This window comes from Thalassophryne amazonica, chromosome 23 (genome assembly GCF_902500255.1).
Source record: "Thalassophryne amazonica chromosome 23, fThaAma1.1, whole genome shotgun sequence".
Taxonomy (NCBI): domain Eukaryota; kingdom Metazoa; phylum Chordata; class Actinopteri; order Batrachoidiformes; family Batrachoididae; genus Thalassophryne; species Thalassophryne amazonica.
This window is the reverse complement of record NC_047125.1, coordinates 3,181,187-3,209,138: the sequence shown is the minus strand read 5'-3', so window position 1 is coordinate 3,209,138 and position 27,952 is coordinate 3,181,187. Positions and strand designations below refer to the sequence as shown.

The 27,952-nt window shown below is 38.0% G+C and overlaps 2 protein-coding genes across 3 annotated transcripts in view; both read right to left on the bottom strand.

Annotated features, from left to right (window-relative positions):
- The window catches only part of LOC117504818, a 3,434,143-nt gene that overhangs the window by 2,700,385 nt on the left and 705,806 nt on the right, over nucleotides 1-27,952 (bottom strand). The window lies entirely within an intron of this gene.
- On the bottom strand, nucleotides 720-27,710 carry LOC117504843. 2 transcript variants are annotated; one of them, XM_034164394.1, is made up of 4 exons: nucleotides 27,652-27,710; nucleotides 9,188-9,316; nucleotides 8,613-9,085; nucleotides 720-774 (listed from the first exon to the last, which is right to left on the bottom strand). In XM_034164394.1, coding segments are annotated over exons 2-4 (528 nt in total). In that variant the 5' UTR covers nucleotides 9,242-9,316; nucleotides 27,652-27,710; the 3' UTR covers nucleotides 720-773. The 2 variants fall into 2 exon arrangements, with proteins under 2 accessions (XP_034020285.1, XP_034020284.1); XM_034164393.1 differs by lacking the exon at nucleotides 720-774 and adding an exon at nucleotides 5,881-6,436.

Here is a 27,952-nt window from a genome sequence, read left to right as displayed (position 1 = left end):
CAAATACTTTTTGTCCTGTATGAATTATCATGTGTGTTTTCAGGTTACCCTTTTGTCCAAATCTTTTACCACACTCGGAACAGACAAATGTTTTTTGTCGTGTCTGAATTCTAATGTGTTTGTTCAGAGTGCTCTTCTGTTTCTGTCTTTTACTCTGATCAGAACAGCTAAATGGTTTTCCGCTTGCTTCCCTCCCCCTTTGTTGTTCTGAGTTGTTCATGTGACCAGATGCTTTTCCATATTTAGAGCCTTTAAATTGTTTTTCATCAGTGTTGCCTGAACGAACAATATTGGTATTTTTTTGACAGTTAACACTTGACTGAAGTTCTCTGGTCTGTTTCCAGTGATCACTGTCATCAGTCTCAGTTCCAGAACTGTCTGAACTCCTGCCACTGGTATCTGGTTGTAAATGACTGTTTGGACCTGAGTTGCTGGCTGGTTGTGGTCCTCCATCGTCCTCTCCATCAGCTTCTGCTGTCAGTGTTCTGTGTACAGATGAGCTGCTGGCTACAGGCTCAGCCTCTGTGCTCTCATCACTTCGGCTTTGATGAAGCTGTGATGACTCTGGTTTTTCATCATCATTTTCACTCTTCACAGGGACGGTAGTGAAACCAAACTTGGTGAGATCTGCCTCCTCCAGCTGCTGAAGCTGCTCTCCCTGCTGACTTATCAACAGCTTCTCTTCTTCTTTAATGTCCTTCTGGTCAACACTCAGATTCCATTCCTGGTGTTCAGGGAGAGTTTCTTCTTTAATCACCAACAACGGCTGCATGTCTGCAAAGAAACAAATTAACAATAACTGTTCGAACAACACATTAAAATAAAGTATCAGTGGTGAGTTTGACCTGATGACAGTAAGTTATTACACTGATGGAACTGATAAAGTGGAAATGTACATCAGCATTTGTTTAAAATTCCACAAATTGTAATTCACGTCCTTGTCTTCCACAATTGACTATTGCAGTGTTTTATTTTCTGGATTGCTATAAAATAGTGTAGGATGTCTACAGATGGTACAGAATTACTGTTGCTCGAGTTTTGATGAAAACCAGGAGGTTTGATCAGACATTCTGGCTTCCCTTCACCGACTCGAGGACTAGATTTCAAGATTTTGTTAGACATTTCAGGCTCTAAACGGTCATGAACTCAACTATCTTGCTGAACTTGTTCAGCCTTATGTGCCTCCTCATGCCCTGTGGTCCTTGGATGCAGACTTGCTGTGTCTCAAGGGTTAAAAAGAAGTCAGCAGGCTTCAGAGCCTTTTTTTTTGCCATGGTCGTATCTTGTGGAACAGGCTGGCTGTTGGGATTTGAAATGTGACTTTAAGACTATTTTTAAAACATTTTCTGTAATTAGTTTGAAGGTTTTTCTTATTATTTTTTCCTTGTATTTAATTCTTCTGTTTTTGTTTTTATTTTGGGATATGGGGATCTTTGTTTCATGTTCGTCTGCAGCTATGTTCAGCACTTTTCCTTTATTTCCCAGACTACCAATAACCAGCAAAAATCTATTTAAGCATAAAAATTCAAAAAGAAAAAATATAGCACCTTCAACTGCACCACAGACTAAAACAGTTAAATGTGGTCTATTAAACATTAGGTCTCTCTCTTCTAAGTCCCTGTTGGTAAATGATATAATAATTGATCAACATATTGATTTATTCTGCCTAACAGAAACCTGGTTACAGCAGGATGAATATGTTAGTTTAAATGAGTCAACACCCCCGAGTCACACTAACTGTCAGAATGCTCGTAGCACGGGCCGGGGCGGAGGATTAGCAGCAATCTTCCATTCCAGCTTATTAATTAATCAAAAACCCAGACAGAGCTTTAATTCATTTGAAAGCTTGTCTCTTAGTCTTGTCCCAAAAACCAGTTTTATTTGTTATTATCTATCGTCCACCTGGTCGTTACTGTGAGTTTCTCTGTGAATTTTCAGACCTTTTGTCTGACTTAGTGCTTAGCTCAGATAAGATAATTATAGTGGGCGATTTTAACATCCACACAGATGCTGAGAATGACAGCCTCAACACTGCATTTAATCTATTATTAGACTCTATTGGCTTTGCTCAAAAAGTAAATGAGTCCACCCACCACTTTAATCATATCTTAGATCTTGTTCTGACTTATGGTATGGAAATAGAAGACTTAGCAGTATTCCCTGAAAACTCCCTTCTGTCTGATCATTTCTTAATAACATTTACATTTACTCTGATGGACTACCCAGCAGTGGGGAATAAGTTTCATTACACTAGAAGTCTTTCAGAAAGCGCTGTAACTAGGTTTAAGGATATGATTCCTTCTTTATGTTCTCTAATGCCATATACCAACACAGTGCAGAGTAGCTACCTAAACTCTGTAAGGGAGATAGAGTATCTCGTCAATAGTTTTACATCCTTATTGAAGACAACTTTGGATGCTGTAGCTCCTCTGAAAAAGAGAGCTTTAAATCAGAAGTGTTTGACTCCGTGGTATAACTCACAAACTCGTAGCTTAAAGCAGATAACCCGTAAGTTGGAGAGGAAATGGCGTCTCACTAATTTAGAAGATCTTCACTTAGCCTGGAAAAAGAGTCTGTTGCTCTATAAAAAAGCCCTCTGTAAAGCTAGGACATCTTTCTACTCATCACTAATTGAAGAAAATAAGAACAACCCCAGGTTTCTTTTCAGCACTGTAGCCAGGCTGACAAAGAGTCAGAGCTCTATTGAGCTGAGTATTCCATTAACTTTAACTAGTAATGACTTCATGACTTTCTTTGCTAACAAAATTCTAACTATTAGAGAAAAAATTACTCATAACCATCCCAAAGACGTATCGTTATCTTTGGCTGCTTTCAGTGATGCCGGTATTTGGTTAGACTCTTTCTCTCCGATTGTTCCGTCTGAGTTATTTTCATTAGTTACTTCATCCAAACCATCAACATGTTTATTAGACCCCATTCCTACCAGGCTGCTCAAGGAAGCCCTACCATTATTTAATGCTTCGATCTTAAATATGATCAATCTGTCTTTGTTAGTTGGCTATGTACCACAGGCTTTTAAGGTGGCAGTAATTAAACCATTACTTAAAAAGCCATCACTTGACCCAGCTATCTTAGCTAATTATAGGCCAATCTCCAACCTTCCTTTTCTCTCAAAAATTCTTGAAAGGGTAGTTGTAAAACAGCTAACTGATCATCTGCAGAGGAATGGTCTATTTGAAGAGTTTCAGTCAGGTTTTAGAATTCATCACAGTACAGAAACAGCATTAGTGAAGGTTACAAATGATCTTCTTATGGCCTCGGACAGTGGACTCATCTCTGTGCTTGTTCTGTTAGACCTCAGTGCTGCTTTTGATACTGTTGACCATAAAATTTTATTAGAGATTAGAGCATGCCATAGGTATTAAAGGCACTGCGCTGCGGTGGTTTGAATCATATTTGTCTAATAGATTACAATTTGTTCATGTAAATGGGGAATCTTCTTCACAGACTAAGGTTAATTATGGAGTTCCACAAGGTTCTGTGCTAGGACCAATTTTATTCACTTTATACATGCTTCCCTTAGGCAGTATTATTAGACGGTATTGCTTACATTTTCATTGTTACGCAGATGATACCCAGCTTTATCTATCCATGAAGCCAGAGGACACACACCAATTAGCTAAACTGCAGGATTGTCTTACAGACATAAAGACATGGATGACCTCTAATTTCCTGCTTTTAAACTCAGATAAAACTGAAGTTATTGTACTTGGCCCCACAAATCTTAGAAACATGGTGTCTAACCAGATCCTTACTCTGGATGGCATTACCCTGACCTCTAGTAATACTGTGAGAAATCTTGGAGTCATTTTTGATCAGGATATGTCATTCAAAGCGCATATTAAACAAATATGTAGGACTGCTTTTTTGCATTTACGCAATATCTCTAAAATCAGAAAGGTCTTGTCTCAGAGTGATGCTGAAAAACTAATTCATGCATTTATTTCCTCTAGGCTGGACTATTGTAATTCATTATTATCAGGTTGTCCTAAAAGTTCCCTAAAAAGCCTTCAGTTAATTCAAAATGCTGCAGCTAGAGTACTGACGGGGACTAGAAGGAGAGAGCATATCTCACCCATATTGGCCTCTCTTCATTGGCTTCCTGTTAATTCTAGAATAGAATTTAAAATTCTTCTTCTTACTTATAAGGTTTTGAATAATCAGGTCCCATCTTATCTTAGGGACCTCGTAGTACCATATCACCCCAATAGAGCGCTTCGCTCTCAGACTGCAGGCTTACTTGTAGTTCCTAGGGTTTGTAAGAGTAGAATGGGAGGCAGAGCCTTCAGCTTTCAGGCTCCTCTCCTGTGGAACCAGCAACCAATTCAGATCAGGGAGACAGACACCCTCTCTACTTTTAAGATTAGACTTAAAACTTTCCTTTTTGCTAAAGCTTATAGTTAGGGCTGGATCAGGTGACCCTAAACCATCCCTTAGTTATGCTGCTATAGACGTAGACTGCTGGGGGGTTCCCATGATGCACTGTTTCTTTCTCCTTTTGCTCTGTATGCACCACTCTGCATTTAATCATTAGTGATCGATCTCTGCTCCCCTCCACAGCATGTCTTTTTCCTGGTTCTCTCCCTCAGCCCCAACCAGTCCCAGCAGAAGACTGCCCCTCCCTGAGCCTGGTTCTGCTGGAGGTTTCTTCCTATTAAAAGGGAGTTTTTCCTTCCCACTGTAGCCAAGTGCTTGCTCACAGGGGGTCGTTTTGACCGTTGGGGTTTTACATAATTATTGTATGGCCTTGCCTTACAATATAAAGCGCCTTGGGGCAACTGTTTGTTGTGATTTGGCGCTATATAAAAAAATTGATTGATTTAAAATATTTACAAATACAGTGCCTTGAAAAATTATTCACACATTTTAATTTGTTTAAACATTTCATATACCAAAAAAAAAAAAAAAACCTACAAAAAATAAAATTTCTAAAATTATCTTAGACTCGAACTGAAAGCAAATCTCTACACCTTGATATAAATTAATTAAAATTATAAAAGCCAAGATGATGGGTTGCATAAGTAATCAGCACCTTTGGTATAATACCTGTAAATAATCAGTTTAATTGCCAGTTTTATTCAGACAAGTCAGGGGATGGATACATGAACATTTCCAAGTCACTGAATATGTCTAGAACATTATTTACATCAGTTATGAAGAAATACAAACAGTATGACACTCAATGGTAAATCTGTGTGGAGTAGACAGTTCTCAAAAACTGAGTGACTGTGCAAGAAGGAGAAGAGTGAGGAAAGCCACCAAGACACCCAAGACAACCCAGAAAAAGGCTTCTGTGGCTGTGATTGGAGAAATTGTGTATAGTGCAAGTTTTGTATTTTGTATCCTCAGTTATACATCTTCATGATGAAGTGGTACAGAGGAGGATTTTCTTTCACCAAAAACATTAAATCTAGGCTTGCATCTAAGATGTACCTTCTGGCAAATTGTAGGTGAACTTTCAAGTCTTCTTTTTAATAAAATCCTTTAATAAAGTCCCTTCTCAGGGCCGTCCAATCTCTGTACTCGCAAAGCGAGAGCTGTGTTTGGGTGCTCGGCAGTCAGTCAAACTCGTTTCCGGTTGGGGTTTGGCCTCCGCCAGGGCTGTGCCTTGTCACCAATCCTGTCTGTGATATTCATGGACAGGATATCGAGGTGTATTCAGGGGGAGGAGGGTGTCCAGTTTGGTGGGCTCAGGGTCTCATCACTGCTTTTTGCAGATGATGTGGTCCTGTTGGCTTCATCGGCCGGTGACCTCCAACACCCACTGGATCGGTTCACAGCCAAGTGTGAAGCAGCTGGGATGAGGATCAGCACCTCTAAATCTGAGGCTGTGGTTCTCAGCAGGAAACCCTACTCTGGTCTTGATTTTCCTCAGAAACTCATTGGTTGTTTTAGCAAAAACTGAGTGGGTGTGAGAGGAAACAGCCCACAGAAAGTGACTTTCAGTCGGCCTCAAAGCAGTTTTGGAAAACAGTCAGACGAGTCCGGAAACTGAGGCAGTTCTGAGATCAGACTGTTTTCAACAAGGCTGCAGAGCCACTTACCTCAAGTGGACACATCATGAAAACATCACCAAATCAGACTGGGAAGTGGCCGAGTTCATCATTAAACATGAGAAACCTTTAACAGAGGTGGAGTTTAACAACAACTGTGTTACGCCATTGGTGGAGAATTTTTTTCCTGAGAAAAAGCATCAGTATATCAGTAACACAAACAAAGCTGAGTGAACAAACCTGTTCTGTAGAAGAGATTTAAAGGATTAAAAACAGCATCCTGCCCTTTACCTCTTTTGTTCTCTTCTTTTAAATGACTCATTTCTTCTTCCTGGTCTGTGATCATTCCTTCATCAGCAGGTGTCCACTGTAGTTTCAACGTGTCCCCCAGCTGCTGGACTTCAGATGTGTTTGTAGAAAGACTTTAAAATACACAAGAGAAAGAGCGAGTCAACAACCAAGTGGAGGAAAGACTATAAACAGGCCGATTTAATCATCTGCTGCTGCTCTGCTGCCCAGGCTGACCAATCCCAAATGAGACAACACCAAAATGCCCCTGTGCTGGGACAGATGTCCGAAAGCAGGAAACACCAACCCTGATCAGAGATCACCAGACATGAAAGTTTTCCTAAAGTTCTGGTCACACAACACAAAGGAAGGACAACAAAGTCAAAATGAAAGTCCCAAATCTGGACTTTCATTGGCATCGTTTAACCTTCACTCAGCTTTGTTCCCGCAGCTGGGGCTTTGTCAGAATTTTTAAACTATCCAAATATTTGAACGAATGCCGCCGACAATCGTATTTCGTTTTGCTGTCGTTTTGTCAATTTCTTATTGTTTGTTAACAATAGCATTAAGAACGTTTTATCAACTATGTACGCACATTTCAAACATTTGTGGCTAACCTGCGTGTGCACGTAGCCTTTGTCTGACACGGACAGTTCCCCGTTACTAGTGCCATGGACGGTGATGATCCCAAGGCATGGGGACCAGCCAGCCCGCCTTATCAACGAGTGCAAGATGGCTGTTCTTCAGGCCAAAGTTAACGATGAATTAATTGTCAACATGTACCAATGGCGAAGGGGACAGCAACAGAGAAGGTAGTCAAAGCCATGGATCCAGCGCTGAAGACAGTTTGGTCTGTATAACCAACTCGGTTAAACTGAGGGGCCAATATCCACAATCAATCCGTAACTTTATGCAAATGCTGGCTGAGATGTACGACGAGTTTCTCAGGAGAGTTGGTCCACATATCACAAAACAGGAGACGTGGTACCGAGCGGCTCTGGATCCAGGCCTGAAGCTGGCACTGACTGTCATTTTGCTTCCGGGACCAAGTACCGCAATATGCAATATTGGCGGTGCATTCCTCACAACACAATCTCTGTTGCTGTCCGAGAAGTGTGTAAAGCCACCTGTAAAGAGCTTATGGACGAATGTTTGACACCTCCAACTTCACCTCTACAGTGGCTGGCTATTGCCGAGGGCTTCTTCAGGAAATGGCAATTTCCAATCTGTTGTGGTGCCCTTGAGGACAAGCATACTGCTTGTGTCCTCCTGGTACAGGAAGCATGTACCGCAATTATAAAAGATTCTTTAATGTTGTTCTCCTTGCCTTGGTTGATTCAGACTCCAAGTTCATCTAGGCAGACATCGGTGGTAAGTAGAGATAAAAATCGATTTAAAATTTTAATTAAATATAGTCATTTATTAATTTTTATTTGTTCTAATTCTTTACTCTCAATTTCTTTTTTTGGTAAAGGATCATTAAGTGATGCCCAGATTTATAACAAATCTGAACTGAAGGCCTGCCTAGAAGACGGCACAATAGGCCTTCCTGACCCATGGCCACTCCCATATGACACAGAAGCTGTATCATTCTCTTGGGTTGGAGATGATGCCTTTGCTTTGCGCCCTACTCTGATGAAACCATACGCTCATCACCACCTCACAGACTAAGAACAGAGCTTCAATATACAGACTGTCACGTGCAAGAAGAGGGTAGAAAATGCACTTGGAATTCTAGCAAATTGGTTCCAGGATCTCCTGATGACAATGCACCACAGTCTGAGGACTGTGCGACTCATTGTCCAAACCTGTATGGTGCTCCATAACTTATGCGGAATAGATGCCCTGGCCTCCAGAATAACATCATTGATCTTGAAGATATCCCCACTCGGCAGTTGGTGACTGGAGCGTGGAGGCAAGGGAACGATCTGCAGGATATAAAAATCCATAGAGGGCACAATACTGCAAATAACCCCGGCAAGATCCAAAGGAACTTACTGAAGTATTGGTGCGATTCTGAGGCGGGTGCAGTGCCATGGCAGAGAGAAATGTGCTACATTTGAACATTGTGTATAATTATATGCACATTGTAAGTTGGGACACTCATGTTTAAATTTGTTCATTTGGCAAACTGATTTGTTAGAAGCCATGAAAATTTATTATGTTCTAAATAATAAAACTGTTAACAATCTTTAAATTTTCTTCTGTCTTTATTGAACAATATATAAAAATTATTGTAATTTATGTGTAATAGTACTGAAAAATACTTATGTTTTAATGCAACTGAAAATGATTCTAAGTTGTGTTTACCAGGACAGGAGCGGCTGCAGTCCTCGGACAGGCAGGACAGTGTGTCGTGGCTTTGTGTGGTGGTGAGGTGGCTGCTGTTGGAACTTCTGTTGTTGCTTGACCCGATCCTCTTCAGCCCCATTTTCATACTTTGTCAACACCCGGCAGATTTCATCCTTTGCTTTTCTGTAGCTCCATTCCGACATGGTGTTTAAGGAGTCCCGGACATAGGCTGCGAAGGCGTTCCTAGCTGTGCTGGGGTGCTGCTCTTTACACTTTTGCAGTTCTTCCATGTGGGCCCGACTCTCCTCCGCTCGTTCCTGCATTAGCAGTAACATTCGGTCCATCTCGCCTTCTTTGATACTTCGCCTTCTTGGACCAGCTGAAGTGGAAGTCCTCGGTTCGCCTTCAGAGTCTACGTCCGCGGCCTCCTCTGCAGCAGCAGCTTCAGCAGCATCCAAGATGCCTGAGTGCTCAAAGATAACAGCCTCCACCTGCAGAGACAAAATCAGAAACAAAGGTAAGTTTTATGGGAAGTTAAAAAAAATGTAATTAATGTAATAAGTTTAGGAAATTAAAGTAATGTTTGTACTTACACTTGGATGCCATGATGAACCATTGCCAGTTTGTCCAGATTTTATCATCATCATTATCCCTTTGCCCTTCTTGATGAGTCGGGTGTTCGTGTCACGGACGCTCTTAAACACGGTGGCCGACAGGTTCCGCTGCAAGTAGAGAAAAGTACACAATTTGTCATGTTAAAATATTGTAAATAAAAAAAAATATATATATATATATATATTTTTTTTTTTTTTTTTTTTTTTTTTTTTTTTACACTTTGAAGAGGAACACAACTCCGTTTATTTAATTCTGCCACACATGAACTAACACACACGACGCCTCCTGATGACGTCCACCCCTTCTCTGGGCATGCTCCGCCCACTTATGCTGCATCCCACTCTTAAATAATAATAAAGAACAAAAAACAATTAAAGGGCAACTAAATTATAGTGCTATTTGGGTGGGGGAAAAAAAAAGAGCTATGTTGGGTCTCAAACCTGCAGTGATTGGATGTTAAAGCACACGCCTTACGACTTAACCACCATCTATTGTTGCACAGTATGTGACAACATTAGAATCCAAAGATGTCACCGGAAGCAGCTGCAACAGCCACAATGAGCAAACAGAGCAGGCTTGAAACATCATCTTCATTCTTGATCCAAAATACATTAACATACCAAGTGGCAAATGTCATCTCCCGGGTTTTTGCATGACTGAAGCCATACACACACGCGCGTGTTTGTAGAAAGACATGTTTGTAGAAAGACTTTAAAACACACAAAAGAGAGTCAATGACCAAGTGGAGGAAAGACTAAAAACAGGCCGAATTAATCATCCGCTGCTGCTCTGCTGCACAGGCTGACCACTCACAAGTGTGAGACAACACCAAAATATTCCTGTGCTGGGACAGATGTCCTAAAGCAGGAGACACCAACCCTGATCACAGAGATCACCTGAGGTGCACGTTTTCCATACGTACCTGCTGCAACCAGCTGATGATAGATTAGACAGATAGATGTTAATGTCCATAAACTGAAAGAACTTACGATAGCTATTTTTCTTATTACTATGCATCATCCCTATCAATTCCAAGGCTGTATTTAAAAAACCAAACCACCTTCATAGCCATACAATTGTGTTCTGTAGTGGGGATCATTAGGGTCAGCAAATAAGCCCAGGAATTCAAGTAGGAGCTTGACAATATACAATGCTGAAACTGAAATTTCTTGGAGAGTTGTTATTGATGATAAATTAACTTGGAAAACAACTTAAACTTCTGTTAAATCCAAAATGTCAAAATCCATTGCAATTCTATACAAAACTCAAGATTTCCTCTCTTAATACTTTTTACTTTATGTTATGCATTAATAGTTCCATATATGACATATTGTGTTGAGGTCTGGGGAAACACATAAAACAAATATTAATTCAATATTTCCATTGCAAAAGAAAATCATAAGAATTATCAGTATTAAATCTTACTGTGAGCCAACAACCCATTATTTATTTGCTTAAATATTATGAAATTCATACTTTTAGTTGATTACATTACAATACAAACTACATACAAAACCAAAAACAAACTTTTACCTCAACATGTCCAAAATCTGTTTAATATGAAGGACTCAGCTTATATTTGACAGGAATATTGACATTTGATAAGCCAAGGACTCAAACTACTGTAAAAAGTCACTGTGTCTCTGTAAATGGATTGAAAATTTGGAACAACTGTCCTGAGGGTATTAAATTATGCTGTACTCCAGTCAGATTTGAAAGACTATAAAAACTATATAATTTCTGGTTACAGTATAGACAATTCAGTTTATTGATTTTACACTATTATCTCTGGATTGTGCGATGTGCACAATTATTAATTTGTTATGATGAGAAATTTAAGTTCATTGACTATCTTCAAAGATTTGTGCTTTGCTTGTTGTGCTTATTTTGCTTTTGTTGTGAGGAGTAAATGTTACTGAGGTAAAGGGGTAGGTATATACAGTGGTGGGCACACTTCCGATAATCCGATAACATAATTATCGGATTATCTTTTTAGATAACTTTAAAAACCATTATCGGACCAATGATCTTCCGATTAATTTTTGTCCGTTAACTTTTAAACTGAGAAAATAAACAAAGCTGAACAGCGACAAGCATTTTAAAATTAGTTCAGCACCCACCTGTTAAAAGTTTTGTAACAGACGCACAGTTATAACCATTGCAAACAGAAGAGAACTGCTTGTATGAAAAAGCATCTCAATCCTCTGCAGACTAAGGAGAAACGGCCCCAAAAGAAAAAAGAAAAAAAAAACATTTCCTTTAACACCATACCGATATGCTGGCAATATCACCTAAGTTATCCAGAGGCATACATTTTTAACTTATGGTCCAAATTTTAACCAAACTAATTTTGGACAAGTTATCTGTGCCCCGCAGTGCATTTTGGGTAGGATGATGTAATCTCAGTACGTCACGACAGGACAAATGCATTTCAGACACTCTGTTCAGGCTCCACGGACAACAGCATTAAACTCTAGTGCCTAAAACTCTCTTGAATATATTCTCTGCATTTACAGATGTTGGGTTTGTATTTGCGTTTGTTAAATTCCACGCATTTTAAATGTAGCAGACAGGGATTATCTGGAATTTTGTTTTCAAGGCCTCTACTGCCATCTAGCATCTACTGGCCAGTAGTGTTCATGGCAGTATTCGCCCTAAGTACTAAGCGTCTGGGAACCAGTAGATGGCAGTATTTATTTTGACCCCGGTTATGTCAGATGATTGTCAAATCAACTTTTTGGCTTTGCAAATGGCTTTTTTTTTTTTTTTTACAAATGAAGTTTAAAAACAAAAACAACAGCAAAATAATAATAACAACAACATTACAAGACAGCTCTGCAGTGTTTGTAGCTTTTCAGCAGCAGGAAACCCTCACGATGGCCGACCACAATAATATATCAAACAGGTTTGATTCTCATTTGACCATACGATCGGCGATCAGGAGGTGGTCATCAGATGTTAACCGCAGCTTGATACTCCATGTACACTACACGATGCAGAATGCACGATTAACCTGAAACTCAGTCCAAAAAATTCCTGCATGAAAAATCATCTTGCACAGTGTAAAGCATGTTTTACAACATCATAAAACGTGCGCACAGTGGGCCTCATGTATCAACGTTGCGCACTTGTGGTGTAAATTTACAGTGTAAATTTGAAGTACACCAAAGTTGCCGTGACATGTATCAAGCAGTGCGCACCTGCCCATTTCCGGCGTACGCCTGACGTGACCTTGATAAATGCGGTGGGTGAAAACAATCGTAATTATAATAAACACAGCCATAAATATTCAGACTCCGCTTCAAACACACCCTCATTTTAACATGGAAGCCAGGAAGACGGGAAAGAAAAAGAACTCCACCAATCACGACGCGTGCCTAGAGCGTCAAAAGCGGCCGTCGTATCAATTGTTTTGTAGTCTAATCAAAGAAGTTTACCTGAAACTCGGTCCAAAAAATTCCTGCATGAAAAATCATCTCACACAGTGTAAAGCACGTTTTACAACATCATAATACATGCGCACATTCTCTCCACGTGCAAAAAATTTTGCAATGACACTTCCAGGGCTCCGTAAAAATGCCTGTTTTTACAAATAAAAAAATGGAATATTTTACAAAAGCACATTTATCTTTAAGCACCAACACACGACAAGACGTCACATTAACCTGTTGGTTTACATAATGAATGACTGAACCAATCAGTGTTTAGCAGAGGCACTTTTACCCAGAATCCTTTGCAATCTGTCTGTTACAAAACCTCAGAATTAGTGCATTATTCAACATTAAAAGATATATATTATATTTTAACATTGTACAAATGACAGAATTGACATTAATGGAGTTATTCTATCGGTATTAATGTTTTTAATAAATCAAAACCATAACTCAGTATGACTATTTTTCAAGACCTCCGCCTAACTGGAGCATTGTAATTGATAGAGAGCTGGCTTTATGGCTGCTCTCGGGGTACCTCTGTGCTGGGAACGCTGTAGTAAACAAGAGCTTCCAGCAGGGGCAGAATGTTGAAAGAAAAGTGTGGTCTCATTGTTTGGGTCTGTTGTTATTTTTAATATTATTAGAAGCTATTAAATTTGTTTTACCTGTAGTTGTAAATGTGCCAGAGATAATATTGGAATTTATCTGTTATCGGTTTTCTGTAACTTCCGATACATTTTTGGGTGGTTTATTGTTTTATCTTTATCAAAGATAACTTTTCAGTTATCTGATTATCTGTTATCAAAGTTAATTTTTTGGTTATCTGTGCCCACCACTGGGCCACGGATCCTGCTCGGGAGACCAACAATCCCGCAAAAGCGGGATTTGTATTAATTATTATGTAGTATAATCAGGAAAGTGTTATTTATGTAACATATGCATTGATTTGTATAATGGCACTGTTTATCATGTTGATCATTTTCACTTTTATGTGGATTCCAGTGCTAGTTCATTTTGGTGTATAATTTACACCACCTCTCGACCTGGTGTATATTTTCAGCGCAGCGTACGCCAACAACCACATTGATAAATGCCAAGTAGCGCAGCCATTTTTGCGTACACCCCATATACACTCAAATATCGCTGTACGCAACGTTGATACATGAGGCCCATTCTGTCCACATGCAAAAAATTTTGGGATGACACCTCCAGGGTTCCGTAAAAATGCCTGTTTTTACAAATTAAAAAAATGGAATATTTTACAAAAGCACATTTATCTTTAAGCACCAACACACGACACGTCACATTAACCTGTTGGTTTACATAATGAATGACAACCAATCAGTGTTTAGCAGAGGCACTTTTACCCAGAATCCTTTGCGATCTGTTTGTTACAAAACCTCAGAATTAGTGCATTATTCAACATTAAAAGATATATATTTTAACTTTGTACAAATGACAGAATTGACATTAATGGAGTTATTCTATCGGTATTAATCTTATTTATAAATCAAAACCATAAGTCAGCATGACTTAATTTTTCAAGACCTCCGCCTGACCGGAGCGTTGTAATTGATAGACAGCTGGCTTTACGGCTGCTCTCAGGGTGCCTCTGTGCTGGGAGCGCAACAAGAGCTTCCAGCAGGGGTAGAATGTTGAAAGAAAGGTGTGGTCTCATTGTTTGGGTCTGTTGTTATTTTTAATATTATTAGAAGTGATTAAAATTGTTTTACTAGTAGTTGTAAATGTGCCAGAGATAATATTGGAATTTATCTGTTACCGGTTATCTGTAACTTCTGATACATTTTTTGGTGGTTTATTGTTTTATCTTTATCAAAGATAACTTTTTAGTTATCTGTGCCCACCACTGGGTGTGTGTGTGTGTATATATATATATATATATATATATATATATATATATATATATATATAATCAATTTTTTTATATAGCGCCAAATCACAACAAACAGTTGCCCCAAGGCGCTTTATATTGTAAGGCAAGGGCATACAATAATTATGTAAAACCCCAACGGTCAAAACGACCCCCTGTGAGCAAGCACTTGGCTACAGTGGGAAGGAAAAACTCCCTTTTAACAGGAAGAAACCTCCAGCAGAACCAGGCTCAGGGAGGGGCAGTCTTCTGCTGGGACTGGTTGGGGCTGAGGGAGAGAACCAGGAAAAAGACATGCTGTGGAGGGGAGCAGAGATCGATCACTAATGATTAAATGCAGAGTGGTGCATCATGGGAACCCCCCAGCAGTCTACGTCTATAGCAGCATAACTAAGGGATGGTTCAGGGTCACCTGATCCAGCCCTAACTATAAGCTTTAGCAAAAAGGAAAGTTTTAAGCCTAATCTTAAAAGTAGAGAGGGTGTCTGTCTCCCTGATTCAAATTGGGAGCTGGTTCCAGAGGAGAGGAGCCTGAAAGCTGAAGGCTCTGCCTCCCATTCTACTCTTACAAACCCTAGGAACTACAAGTAAGCCTGCAGTCTGAGAGCGAAGCCCTCTATTGGGGTGATATGGTACTAAGAGGTCCCTAAGATAAGATGGGACCTGATTATTCAAAACCTTATAAGTAAGAAGAAGAATTTTATTCTATTCTAGAATTAACAGGAAGCCAATGAAGAGAGGCCAATATGGGTGAAATATGCTCTCTCATTCTAGTCCCCGTCAGTACTCTAGCTGCATCATTTTGAATTAACTGAAGGCTTTTCAGGGAACTTTTAGGACAACCTGATAATGAATTACAATAGTCCAGCCTAGAGGAAATAAATGCATGAATTAGTTTTTCAGCATCACTCAGACAAGACCTTTCTAATTTTAGAGATACGTATTGCGCAAATGTAAAAAAGCAGTCCTACATATTTGCTTAATATGCACATTGAAGGACATATCCTGATCAAAAATGACTCCAAGATTTCTCACAGTATTACTAGAGGTCAGGGTAATGCCATCCAGAGTAAGGATCTGGTTAGACACCATGTTTCTAAGATTTGTGTGGCCAAGTACAATAACTTCAGTTTTATCTGAATTTAAAAGCAGGAAATTAGAGGTTATCCATGTCTTTATGTCTGTAAGACATTTCTGCAGTTTAACTAATTGGTGTGTGTCCTCTGGCTTCATGGATAGATAAAGCTGGGTATCATCTGCGTAACAATGAAAATTTAAGCAATGTTTTCTAATAATACTGCTTAAGGGAAGCATGTATAAAGTGAATAAAATTGGTCCTAGCACAGAACCTTGTGGAACTCCATAATTAACCTTAGTCTGTGAAGAAGACTCCCCATTTACATGAACAAATTGTAATCTATTAAATAAATATGATTCAAACCACTGCAACGCAGTGCCTTTAATACCTATGGCATGCTCTAATCTCTAATAAAATTTTATGGTCAACAGTATCAAAAGCAGCACTGAGGTCTAACAGGACAAGCACAGAGATGAGTCCACTGTCTGAGGCCATAAGAAGATCATTTGTAACCTTCACTAATGCTGTTTCTGTACTATGATGAATTTTGAAACCTGACTGAAACTCTTCAAATAGACCATTCCTCTGCAGATGATCAGTTAGCTGTTTTACAACTACCCTTTCAAGAATTTTTGAGAGAAAAGGAAGGTCGGAGATTGGCCTATAATTAGCTAAGACAGCTGGGTCAAGTGATGGCTTTTTAAGTCATGGTTTAATTACTGCCACCTTAAAAGCCTGTGGTACATAGCCAACTAATAAAGATTGATCATATTTAAGATCGAAATCTTGGAGTCATTTTTGATTAGGATATGTCATTCAAAGCGCATATTAAACAAATATGTAGGACTGCTTTTTTGCATTTACGCAATATCTCTAATATCGGAATCTGCTGGAAGGGAACTAACGGCGGCTAAGCTACCTTGGTCCGCACCGACTACAGGGGCCTGGCTAGCTGTAGAATTTTCCATGGTGCGGAGCCAAGTCTCCAATTCGCCCAGCCTGGCCTCCACAGCTACGAATAAGATACACTTATTACAAGTACCATTACTGCTAAAGGAGGCCGAGGAATAACTAAACATTTCACACCCAGAGCAGAAAAGTGCGGGAGAGACAGGAGAAGCCGCCATGCTAAACCGGCTAAGAGCTAGTAGCTGCGCTAAGCTAGCGGATTCCTAAAAACACACAAAGTGAATAATGTGTAAATAATTTAGAGGTGATTCAGCAGAGGGAGTGCTTTAGTTAAGGCATGTGAAGATTACACTGTGAAACAAATCGTTATCTAGGTAACTAGAGCAATCTAACTGCGCAGATTAAACAGCTAACAGATGCAGCAAAATACCGCTGTGCTCCGGAACAGGAAGTGATACAATACCGCAGTGAGAGCCAACCACCAGTAGAGTGGTGGTTGGCTGTCATGTCAATCTTTCATACAAACGTTTTAAAGTGACATTATTGTTGTGGTGGAAATTACGGCAATAGTGTGGGACAACTACATTTCGTTTAAAAAAAATCACAATAGTTGTATGACATTGAATACCCCAATTATGTTTTGATTATTTTACTGATATTTTATTCAGAGATATTTTAAAACATTAGAAAAAATGTTTTTTTTTACTATTAATTTTTATCATTGAAGATCATAAGTCTGGGTGTGGGACAAGCACAAAACGGCAATATTTGCATATAATGATGCTGAAAAAAGTCATCATAGACTACTAGGACAAATTTCTTAAAACACTTTCATTGTAAAGATAACTATAAAAGTGTGAAATTTCCCCTTTTTTCTTTTTTTTTTCATGAAATATGATCAAGGGATGTAAAAGTGCCCGTAGTCTAAGAATCACCCAAAAATAAAGTATCAGTGGTGAGTTTGACCTGATGACACTAAGTTATTGCACTGATGGAACTGATAAAGTGGAAATGTACATCAGCCTTTGTTTTAAATTTCACAAACTGTAATTCACGTCCTTGTCTTCCACAACTGACTATTGCAGTGTTTTATTTTCTGGATTGCTATAAAATAGTGTAGGATGTCTACAGATGGTACAGAATTACTGTTGCTCGAGGTTTAATGAAAACCAGGAGGTTTGATCACAGACATTCTGGCTTTCCTTCACCGACTCGAGGACTAGATTTCAAGATTTTGTTAGACATTTCAGGCTCTAAACGGTCATGAACTCAACTATCTTGCTGAACTTGTTCAGCCTTATGTGACCCCTCGTGCCCTGTGGTCCTTGGATGCAGACTTGCTCTGTGTCTCAAGGGTTAAAAAAAAGTCAGCAGGCTTCAGACATCATCTTCTTTTCATTGTTTTTTCTTGTTGTATTTAATTCTTTTCTGTTTTTGTTTTTATTTTGGGATATGGGGATCTTTGTTTCATGTTCGTCTCCAGCTATGTTCAGCACTTTGAGTTTTTCATTTATTTAAAATGCTTTACAAATGTATTATTACTACTTTGGGCAGCATGGTGGATTAATCATTCGCACTGTTACCTCACAGCAAAAAGGTCATGGGATCGATTCCCACCTGTGGCCTTTCTGTGTGGAGTTATTGAAAGAATACATGTGGATTACATGTAGGTATGTACATACATTTGTATTACTTGTAATCTGATTACATTTCAAAGTAATCCTACCCAACCTTGTTGGTGAGTAAACGACCATATTTTATGCCAGAAATGAGGTGCAGGTTGTTAAAAGCAGCATTTCTCCTATAATTCAGTTTGTCTTATATACATGTCGTTTAAGCTAATAGACAGCAGCTGGTTCATGCTCTGTTGGCTTATTAGTGAAGCAGATAACTGAAACATTCTTTCAATTGGTGGTACAAACATCAAATTCAGCACAAATATAGCTTAGACACACTTAAAAAAAAACAAAACAAAAAAAAAACGACCAGCCACTTAAATTTTCAATAGGCGGTGAGGTAGGGGGAATTACACAGAGGTCAAAATTTAAAAATGGTCTCATTAAATTGAAAATTACACCACATTACTTGTCTGATCACAGAGACTCCAAAAAGGTATAGTTTGGACTATCTATGACTGAATGTTATGGAGTTATGGGGTAAAAACAGGAAGAATGGCGACAAAGGTACATTTCAGTTTGTACAGGGGTCAAAAGTAAAATTTTAGTAAAAAGTGATGCAAATTAGTGATTGAATAGGATTAATAAATTGAATAGTTTTGACGGTGTTGAATGCTTTGTCTCCAAAATAAAGGTCATATGTTGACATATGTTACCCTGTAACATGAACTAAGCATGACACATGATGCAAAGTGTTACTTTTTAAAACCCAATTTTCTTTCTTTTTTTTTATATTTATTTCATTCATTTAAAAGAAAAACAGAAAAATAACAGAAACAAAGCACCACAACACCAGAATGAAAAGGAGCAGAAAGAAGAACAAGTCTTATGATTTCTGCCCCTTTTAACAATACAATCTTTCAATATCCAGCCTCATAGTCGACATTATTTAACAGATTGCATTTCTCTAACTTGTCACATACCACTGCCCCATTTCATAATTATGACCATTAATTAATAGATTACATCTCTGACAGGTTACATTTTAAACTTAAGACACTCCAAACATTAACAGATTACCTTTTTTTTTTTTTTTTTACTTTCTTGCAGCCCACTGACTTATTTCATAGTTTCATACTTACTTAATACATCAAATTTAATATGTTTTTTAAATAATTTAAGCGACCTTAATTCTTTAATTTCTTCATTAAGATTGTTCCATAATTTTACACCATTTACTGCAATACTCCTTTCCTTTGGTTCTAAATCTTGTTTTTTAAAGACTTCTATTCCTTTCAATTTATAACTACTTACTCTTTTTTCAAACATATTGTGAATGTTTGTTGGTAAAGTATTTTTATTAACTTGGTACATTGTTTGTAATATTTTCAAATCGACTAAATCATGAAATTTATGTACCCTATACTTAATAAACAATGGATTAGATGGATCTCTAAAACCACTGTTACTAATCACTTTTATAGCTCTTTTCTGCAAAATAAATAAAGGTTGTATATGTTGATCCCCACATTTCTACACAATAAGTTAAATATGGGACAATCAATGAATTGTACAATGTTAATAAACCATAACTATTTAATGAACATTTTACTTTATGCAAAACAGCAATGGCTTTCGCTATTTTTCCTTTTATGTAATTTATGTGCGACTTCCATGTAAGATCTTCATCAATCATGACTCCTAAAAATTTTGTTTCTTTTACCCTTTGTATATCCATTCCATCTATTTGTAATGACACTTTTTTTTTTGCTCTCATTAAACAATATAAAATTTGTCTTATTAATATTTAGTGACAATCTGTTTATATCAAATCAATGTTTAACTTTTTCCAACTCTGTATTTATCACTTGTGCTACTTCCTGTATATCTGATCCAGAGTAAAACAGCGTTGTATCATCAGCAAATAAAATGCTGCCAAGCACATTGGATACATTCACAAAATCATTGACATACAAAATAAACGGTTTGGGTCCAAGTACAGATCCTTGTGGTACTCCATAAATGTTACACAATTCTGATTTGGTATTATTTATCTGAACAAACTGTTTTCTATTTTCTAAGTAGCTTTTTACCCACTGATGTGCAATACCTCTTATTCCATATTGTTGTAACTTGTGAAGCAATCTTGAGTGGTCTATAACATCAAAAGCTTTTTCAGGTCGATAAAAATACTTACAAAATAATCCTTATTATCTATTGTTGTTGATATTTTCTCTATTAGTTCCATAATTGCCATAGCTGTCGAATGTTTTGTTCTAAATCCATACTGAGCATTATTTAAAATATGATGTTTCTCAAATTTATCCAATCTTGTCACAAAAACTTTTTCCATGATTTTAGAAAACTGTGGAAGCAATGATACTGGCCTGTAATTAGAAAAATTATGTTTGTCTCCATTTTTATATAATGGGACTACCTTAGCAATTTTCATTTCATCTGGAAAAATCCCAGTTCACAGAGACAGATTACAAATATAAGTAAATGGTTCAATAACAGTTTCTATTATACTTTTTACAGTCATGTCTAAATCTTCATGGTCAGTTGATCTTTTGCTTAAACATTTTTTTTGTTACAATATTTCTTATTTCATCTTTTTCCACATTGTCCAGGAAAATACTACTGACCGTATTTACAAGTGTATGTAATTTATCTTCTATTATTGGTTTATTTCCCACCAGACTTGATCCTACATTTGAAAAATAATCATTAAACCCATTTGCAACTTCTTTTATGTCATATATCTCTTTATTTTCCTTAAAGCAATTTGGACTAGTTGCTTTCGCTCCATCACTATCAATCACACTTTTTATAATTCCCCATGTTGCCCTCATATTATCTTTACTATTAATATTTATTTAATAAGAAATAATATATATAGTAAATATTTTATTTACTATTAATATAATTAACTCAACCAATCATTTGTATAATTTTTTAAATCTATAAATCCATTTTATGGACTCAATTTGCCGTGACTTGATGTGCAGGGGAACCAATCAAGTGTTAGAAATCCGCCCACTGACTTTGCTGGCTGAGTTTGACAGATAAAATTAATTCATGATGCACCACAACACAAGGAGCATAAAATAAGTAAATAGTGAAATAATTATATGTTTTTGACCATGCAATAATTAAATACTGAAATAATTAATTATGTATTTAACTCCAATTTGAATTAATTAATGGCACATTTAAGTAATTATTTAATGATGCACTGATTTAATTAATGGCACATTTAAGCAATTAATGACACATTTAAGTAATTAACTATGTATTTATCACTTTTATTCCTCCAATTTAAATTAATTAATGACACTTTTAAGAAATTATTTAATAATGCACTGATTTAATTAATGTCACATTTAAGTAATTATTTAATGACATTTATTTATTTAATTTTGGCACTCCTATTCCTCCATAGCACCAATTCCACAGACTTTTGATTCATTATCCAACTTTTTCACACCATCTTTCTTGCCATCTTCTCTCTGTCCGACATCCCTCTGTGACACAGACAGGCCACAAAATTCTTTTAAAAAGTTGACTGCTGGGCAATTCTACAGTAACGGAATTACAATTTGAGCTAATCTGTCGTGGTTAGATGCAGTATGTCCAGATTTTGCTGCTGTTGTAATTCCGTTACATGGTAAGTAGCCCATGGCATGGGCAACTTACACATCTGTGATGGCACCATCAATGCTGAAAGGTACATTCAGGTTTTGGGGCAACACATGCTGCCATCCAAGCAACGTCTTTTACAGGGACATTCCTGCTTGTTTCAGCAAGACAATGCCAAACCACATTCTGCACATGTTACAACAGCGTGGTTTCATAGTAAAAGAGTGCGGGTACTAGACTGGCCTGCCTGCAGTCCAGACCTGTCGCCCATTGAAAATGTGTGGCGCATTATGAAGCACAAAATATGACAATGGAGACCCTGAACTGTTGAACAACTGAAGTCGGACATCAAGCAAGAATGGGAAAGATTTCCACCTGCAAAGCTTCAACAATTAGTGTCCTCAGTTCCCAAACGCTTATTGAGTGTTGTTAGAAGGAAAGGTGATGTAACACAGTGGTAAACATACCACTGTCCCAGCTTTTTTGAAACGTGTTGCAGGCATCCATTTCAAAATTACCAAATACAACCCCTGGCAAAAATTATGGAATCACCGGCCTCGGAGGATGTTCATTCAGTTGTTTAATTTTGTAGAAAAAAAGGAGATCACAAACATGACACAAAACTAAAGTCATTTCAAATGGCAACTTTCTGGCTTTAAGAAACACTATAAGAAATCAGGAAAAACAATTGTGGCAGTCAGTAACGGTAATTTTTTCAGACCAAGCAGAGGGGAAAAAAATATGGAATCACTCAATTCTGAGGAAAAAATTATGGAATCATGAAAAACAAAAGAACGCTCCAACACATCACTAGTATTTTGTTGCACCACCTCTGGCTTTTATAACAGCTTGCAGTCTCTGAGGCATGGACTTAATGAGTGACAAACAGTACTCTTCATCAATCTGGCTCCAACTTTCTCTGATTGCTGTTGCCAGATCAGCTTTGCAGGTTGGAGCCTTGTCATGGACCATTTTCTTCAACTTCCACCAAAGATTTTCAATTGGATTAAGATCCGGACTATTTGCAGGCCATGACATTGACCCTATGTGTCTTTTTGCAAGGAATGTTTTCACAGTTTTTGCTCTATGGCAAGATGCATTATCATCTTGAAAAATGATTTCATCATCCCCAAACATCCTTTCAATTGATGGGATAAGAAAAGTGTCCAAAATATCAATGTAAACTTGTGCATTTATTGATGATGTAATGACAGCCATCTCCCCAGTGCCTTTACCTGACATGCAGCCCCATATCATCAATGACTGTGGAAATTTACATGTTCTCTTCAGGCAGTCATCTTTAAAAATCTCATTGGAACGGCACCAAACAAAAGTTCCAGCATCATCACCTTGCCCAATGCAGATTCGAGATTCATCACTGAATATGACTTTCATCCAGTCATCCACAGTCCACGGTTGCTTTTCCTTAGCCCATTGTAACCTTGTTTTTTTCTGTTTAGGTGTTAATGATGGCTTTCGTTTAGCTTTTCTGTATGTAAATCCCATTTCCTTTAGGAGGTTTCTTACAGTTCGGTCACAGACGTTGACTTCAGTTTCCTTCCATTCGTTCCTCATTTGTTTTGTTGTGCATTTTCGATTTTTGAGACATATTGCTTTTAAGTTTTCTGTCTTGACGCTTTGATGTCTTCCTTGGTCTACCAGTATGTTTGCCTTTAACAACCTTCCCATGCTGTTTGTATTTGGTCCAGAGTATAGACACAGCTGACTGTGAACAACCAACATCTTTTGCAACATTGCGTGATGATTTACCCTCTTGTAAGAGTTTGATAATCCTCTCCTTTGTTTCAATTGACATTTCTCGTGTTGGAGCCATGATTCATGTCAGTCAACTTGGTGCAACAGCTCTCCAAGGTGTGATCATTCCTTTTTAGATGCAGACTAACGAGCAGATCTGATTTGATGCATGTGTTAGTTTTGGGGATGAAAATTTACAGGGTGATTCCATAATTTTTTCCTCAGAATTGAGTGATTCCATATTTTTTTCCCTCTGCTTGGTCTAACAAAGTAACCGTTACTGACTGCCACAATTGTTTTTCCTGATTTCTTATAGTGTTTCTTAAAGCCAGAAAGTTACCATTTGAAATGACTTTAGTTTTGTGTCATGTCTGTGATCTGCTTTTTTTCTACAAAATTAAACAACTGAATGAACATCCTCCGAGGCCGGTGATTCCATAATTTTTGCCAGGGGTTGTATTTGCACAAAAACAATAAAGTTTATCAGTTTGAACATTAAATATCTTGTCTTTGTGGTGTATTCAATTGAATATAGATTGAAGAAGATTTGCAAATCATTGTATTCTGTTTTTATTTACATTTTACACAACATCCCAACTTCACTGGAATTGGGGTTGTAAAACACAACCCCCCTCCACATAAGAAAATCCGAGCTTTCACAGGCCTGGTGCATGCATGTTACCTCTGCACAGCCATAGTTATTAAGCAATCCATACTAGGGATGGGTATCGAGAACCGGTTCCTTTCGGGTATTGTTAAGAAATGATTCGATCCACCGACATCAATAAGCTTTGTGCTTAACGATTCTGTTATCGGTCCTTCAGAGTGGCCGTTGTTTTGGGGGGTGTTTGTCAGGAAAATGATCATTTCTCTCCATTAATTACAGACCCTGCAGCGGGTCCATAATCAACTTTTCTGCAGCGCGGCTTTGCTCTGAACCTTGAACCAATCGAAGCAATGGTTCGTAGATTGAAGCAATGCTTCGATCTGTTGCTTCATTTATACTTTCTTTCTTTTGCTTAAATTCCCCCCGCTAAAACCCTAAAGAGCATACATCTGTGAGTATTATTTACCTTTTCTATGTTAAACCAACCTATTATGGTCTTCTGAAACAGTTGATAGATATATTTTATAACTTAAAAACGGGAGCGATGCTAACGCGTTAGCATGTCTATGGCATTTTCAAAGTTAAAAATTAGCATTACGCATTTGCAGCGCTCATCACGTTCGGGTGCATTTGTTTTCAAATTGTAATATTTCTTAAATTTATTTTTGTTTACATATTAATAATCTAATGCTTATTATATACAATTTTAGAGAAAGAGACAAAAAGAACCTGAATAGAAACACAACAGAAAATATAAAAAGGAACTAACAATGAACATACATAAATAAATAAATACATGGGTGATTCTTAGACTACGGGCACGTTTATGTCCCTTTATCATATTTTATAAAAAAAAAAAAAAAAAGGGGAAATTTCACACTTTTATAGTTATCTTTACAATGAAAGTGTTTTAAGAAATTTGTCCTAGTAGTCTATGATGACTTTTTCACCTTTTTTCAGCATCATTATATGCAAATATTGCTGTTTTGTGCTTGTCCCACACCCAGACTTATGATCTTCAATGATAAAAATGAATAGTAAAAAAACATTTTTTCTAATGTTTTAAAATATCTCTGAATATCAGTAAAATAATCAAAACATAATTGGGGTATTCAATGTCATACAACTGTTGTGATTTTTTAAACGAAATGTAGTTGTCCCACACTATTGCCGTAATTTCCACCACAACAATAATGTCCCTTTAAAAAGTTTGTATGAAAGATTGTGTGGGTAGTTTCTATGGAGATAAACAGTGACATCAGAGCACATGTATATAGCGCCAAATCACAACAAACCATTGCCCCAAGGTGCTTTATACTATAAGGCAATGGTGTGGTGGAAATTACATTTACAAGGCCAATAGTGCCCGTAGTTAAAGAATCACCCACATACATACATACATACAGAAATAAATAAATGTTTCCTGTGAACACCTAGTGACTCTTACAACTCCATTTCATCCCTGTCTTATTTAAGTTTAATGACAGTTTGTTTCGGTCAAACCATATTTTCACTTTGTTAATTTCTTCAGTGATTTCCTCCAGAATTATCTGCCAAACTAGAAAACTGCTGCATCCTAGTAAGAGCAGAATACTACTGGAATGGATCTGAATAAGGAAAGTTCTTTTTTTTTCTCACCTAAATGGATGCTGCACTCACTCCAGTTTATCGTCTGGAATAGTCGCAGATTGCATTTCAGAGCTTCTAGAATTCAAACATTTTCATGGGGGTGGTGTTGGGGGTAATTTTGTGTTTCAGCTTTTTTTGTTTTTCACCACTTTCATCCCAGAATATGTCAATCGTGAGTCAAGTTTGTGTGGATTAAAGTTACTAACTGGGACTCCAGTCTTGTTGCGAGAAAGAAATGAGAATCATCCTCCGTTCTGTTCACACAGCTCCAAATGCTGCGCGGCTCTCTGATGAGTCAAGTTAGAATGATAGAATCCAGTCTGAATTAATAACTTCAATCAATCAATCAATCAATTTTTTTATATAGCGCCAAATCACAACAAACAGTTGCCCCAAGGCGCTTTATATTGTAAGGCAAGGCCATACAATAATTATGTAAAACCCCAACGGTCAAAACGACCCCCTGTGAGCAAGCACTTGGCTACAGTGGGAAGGAAAAACTCCCTTTTAACAGGAAGAAACCTCCAGCAGAACCAGGCTCAGGGAGGGGCAGTCTTCTGCTGGGACTGGTTGGGGCTGAGGGAGAGAACCAGGAAAAAAGACATGCTGTGGAGGGGAGCAGAGATCGATCACTAATGATTAAATGCAGAGTGGTGCATACAGAGCAAAAAGAGAAAGAAACAGTGCATCATGGGAACCCCCCAGCAGTCTACGTCTATAGCAGCATAACTAAGGGATGGTTCAGGGTCACCTGATCCAGCCCTAACTTTAAGCTTTAGCAAAAAGGAAAGTTTTAAGCCTAATCTTAAAAGTAGAGAGGGTGTCTGTCTCCCTGATCAAAGCGAAACACAGTTTTATTTTTATTTATGTCCAGAGATCAAGAATACAGTGATTTCATATTTATTTACTTTAAGACTCAATGAAATACATAGAAAACCTGTAAAACCTACTTTTAGTACAAAATTTACGAGGTATCGATAAGGGAATCGATAAGGAATCGGATCGATAAGCAGAATCGATAATGGCATCGATAGATAAAATCTTATCAATACCCATCCCTAATCCACACCAAACTTGTTATAGTGACTGGGGGCACCAAGGGGGAGGTCAATGGGGCCCTTAGGTTGAAAGTGTATGTGTGTGAACATGAACACACACTCACGCACACGGTCAGCCTTATACATGTTAAATCCCTTATTTTCGCTGTTCACATGGTACTCAGGTCAGGTAGCAAGCATCACACTTTACTTAACTACGTAGCAGCAGCTGGCTAGGGCGCATTTTGATTACAATCCGAACGGGTCAGCGCACAGTGTGCCAGTTAAAGCGTGTATCTTTCCAATGTACCTGCTGTGTACAGCATGCCAGGGCACTGCAGTGATATACGTTATCACCTTTTAATCATCAATCACTTGAGTGTCATAAATGTCACAAATTGCTCTATAGAAATTAATGATGACAACATACACACAATGTAACTTACTAAACTTAACTAAAGTAACAGGAGGACGAAGCTCAGGTCGTCTTTAGGCGGCGGAGCTAAACTAATGCTAACAGGCCCGCTAGCCGACCAGACACTAAGCTGGTCTGGAGTGTCCGTGATATCTAACTCCACTGAACTCAGAAGCTGCTCTACCTTACGGACACGGCTCTCTCAGAGGGCCACCCTGTCTGACAACATCACACAAGTTATTTTAAAGTGTTGAGCACCAAGAAAAGAACAAGCGAGGAGCGACAGCTAGCACAAGCTAAGTGCTAAAGAGAAGCTAACCACTGCTAGCATTCACACAGCAGCAAATGAATGAGCAAGACTCCGTAACTGTTGCGTTTAACGACTAACAAAAGTAACGCACAGTTAAATAAGATAAAAGAAACGATTCCCACCTTGTAGTCAGTAGAAGAGCGGAGAGAAGTCCAGGCGCCGAGGAGTCAGTCCATTCACAGGGTGGGAGCGGCCGCCAGCTCTTCCTGCAATCTGATTGGCCATCCTGCATGACTCTCCAATTGTCATTGGTTGTTGGTCATGTCAATCATTGTGCTCGATGTAAGTCACCTTTGTGTGATCATTTTAAAATCAATATAAACATACAGAGGTGAATATAAATGATGAATATATAATGATATACACACATATACATATATATATACACACATATATACATATATATACACATATATATGTGTA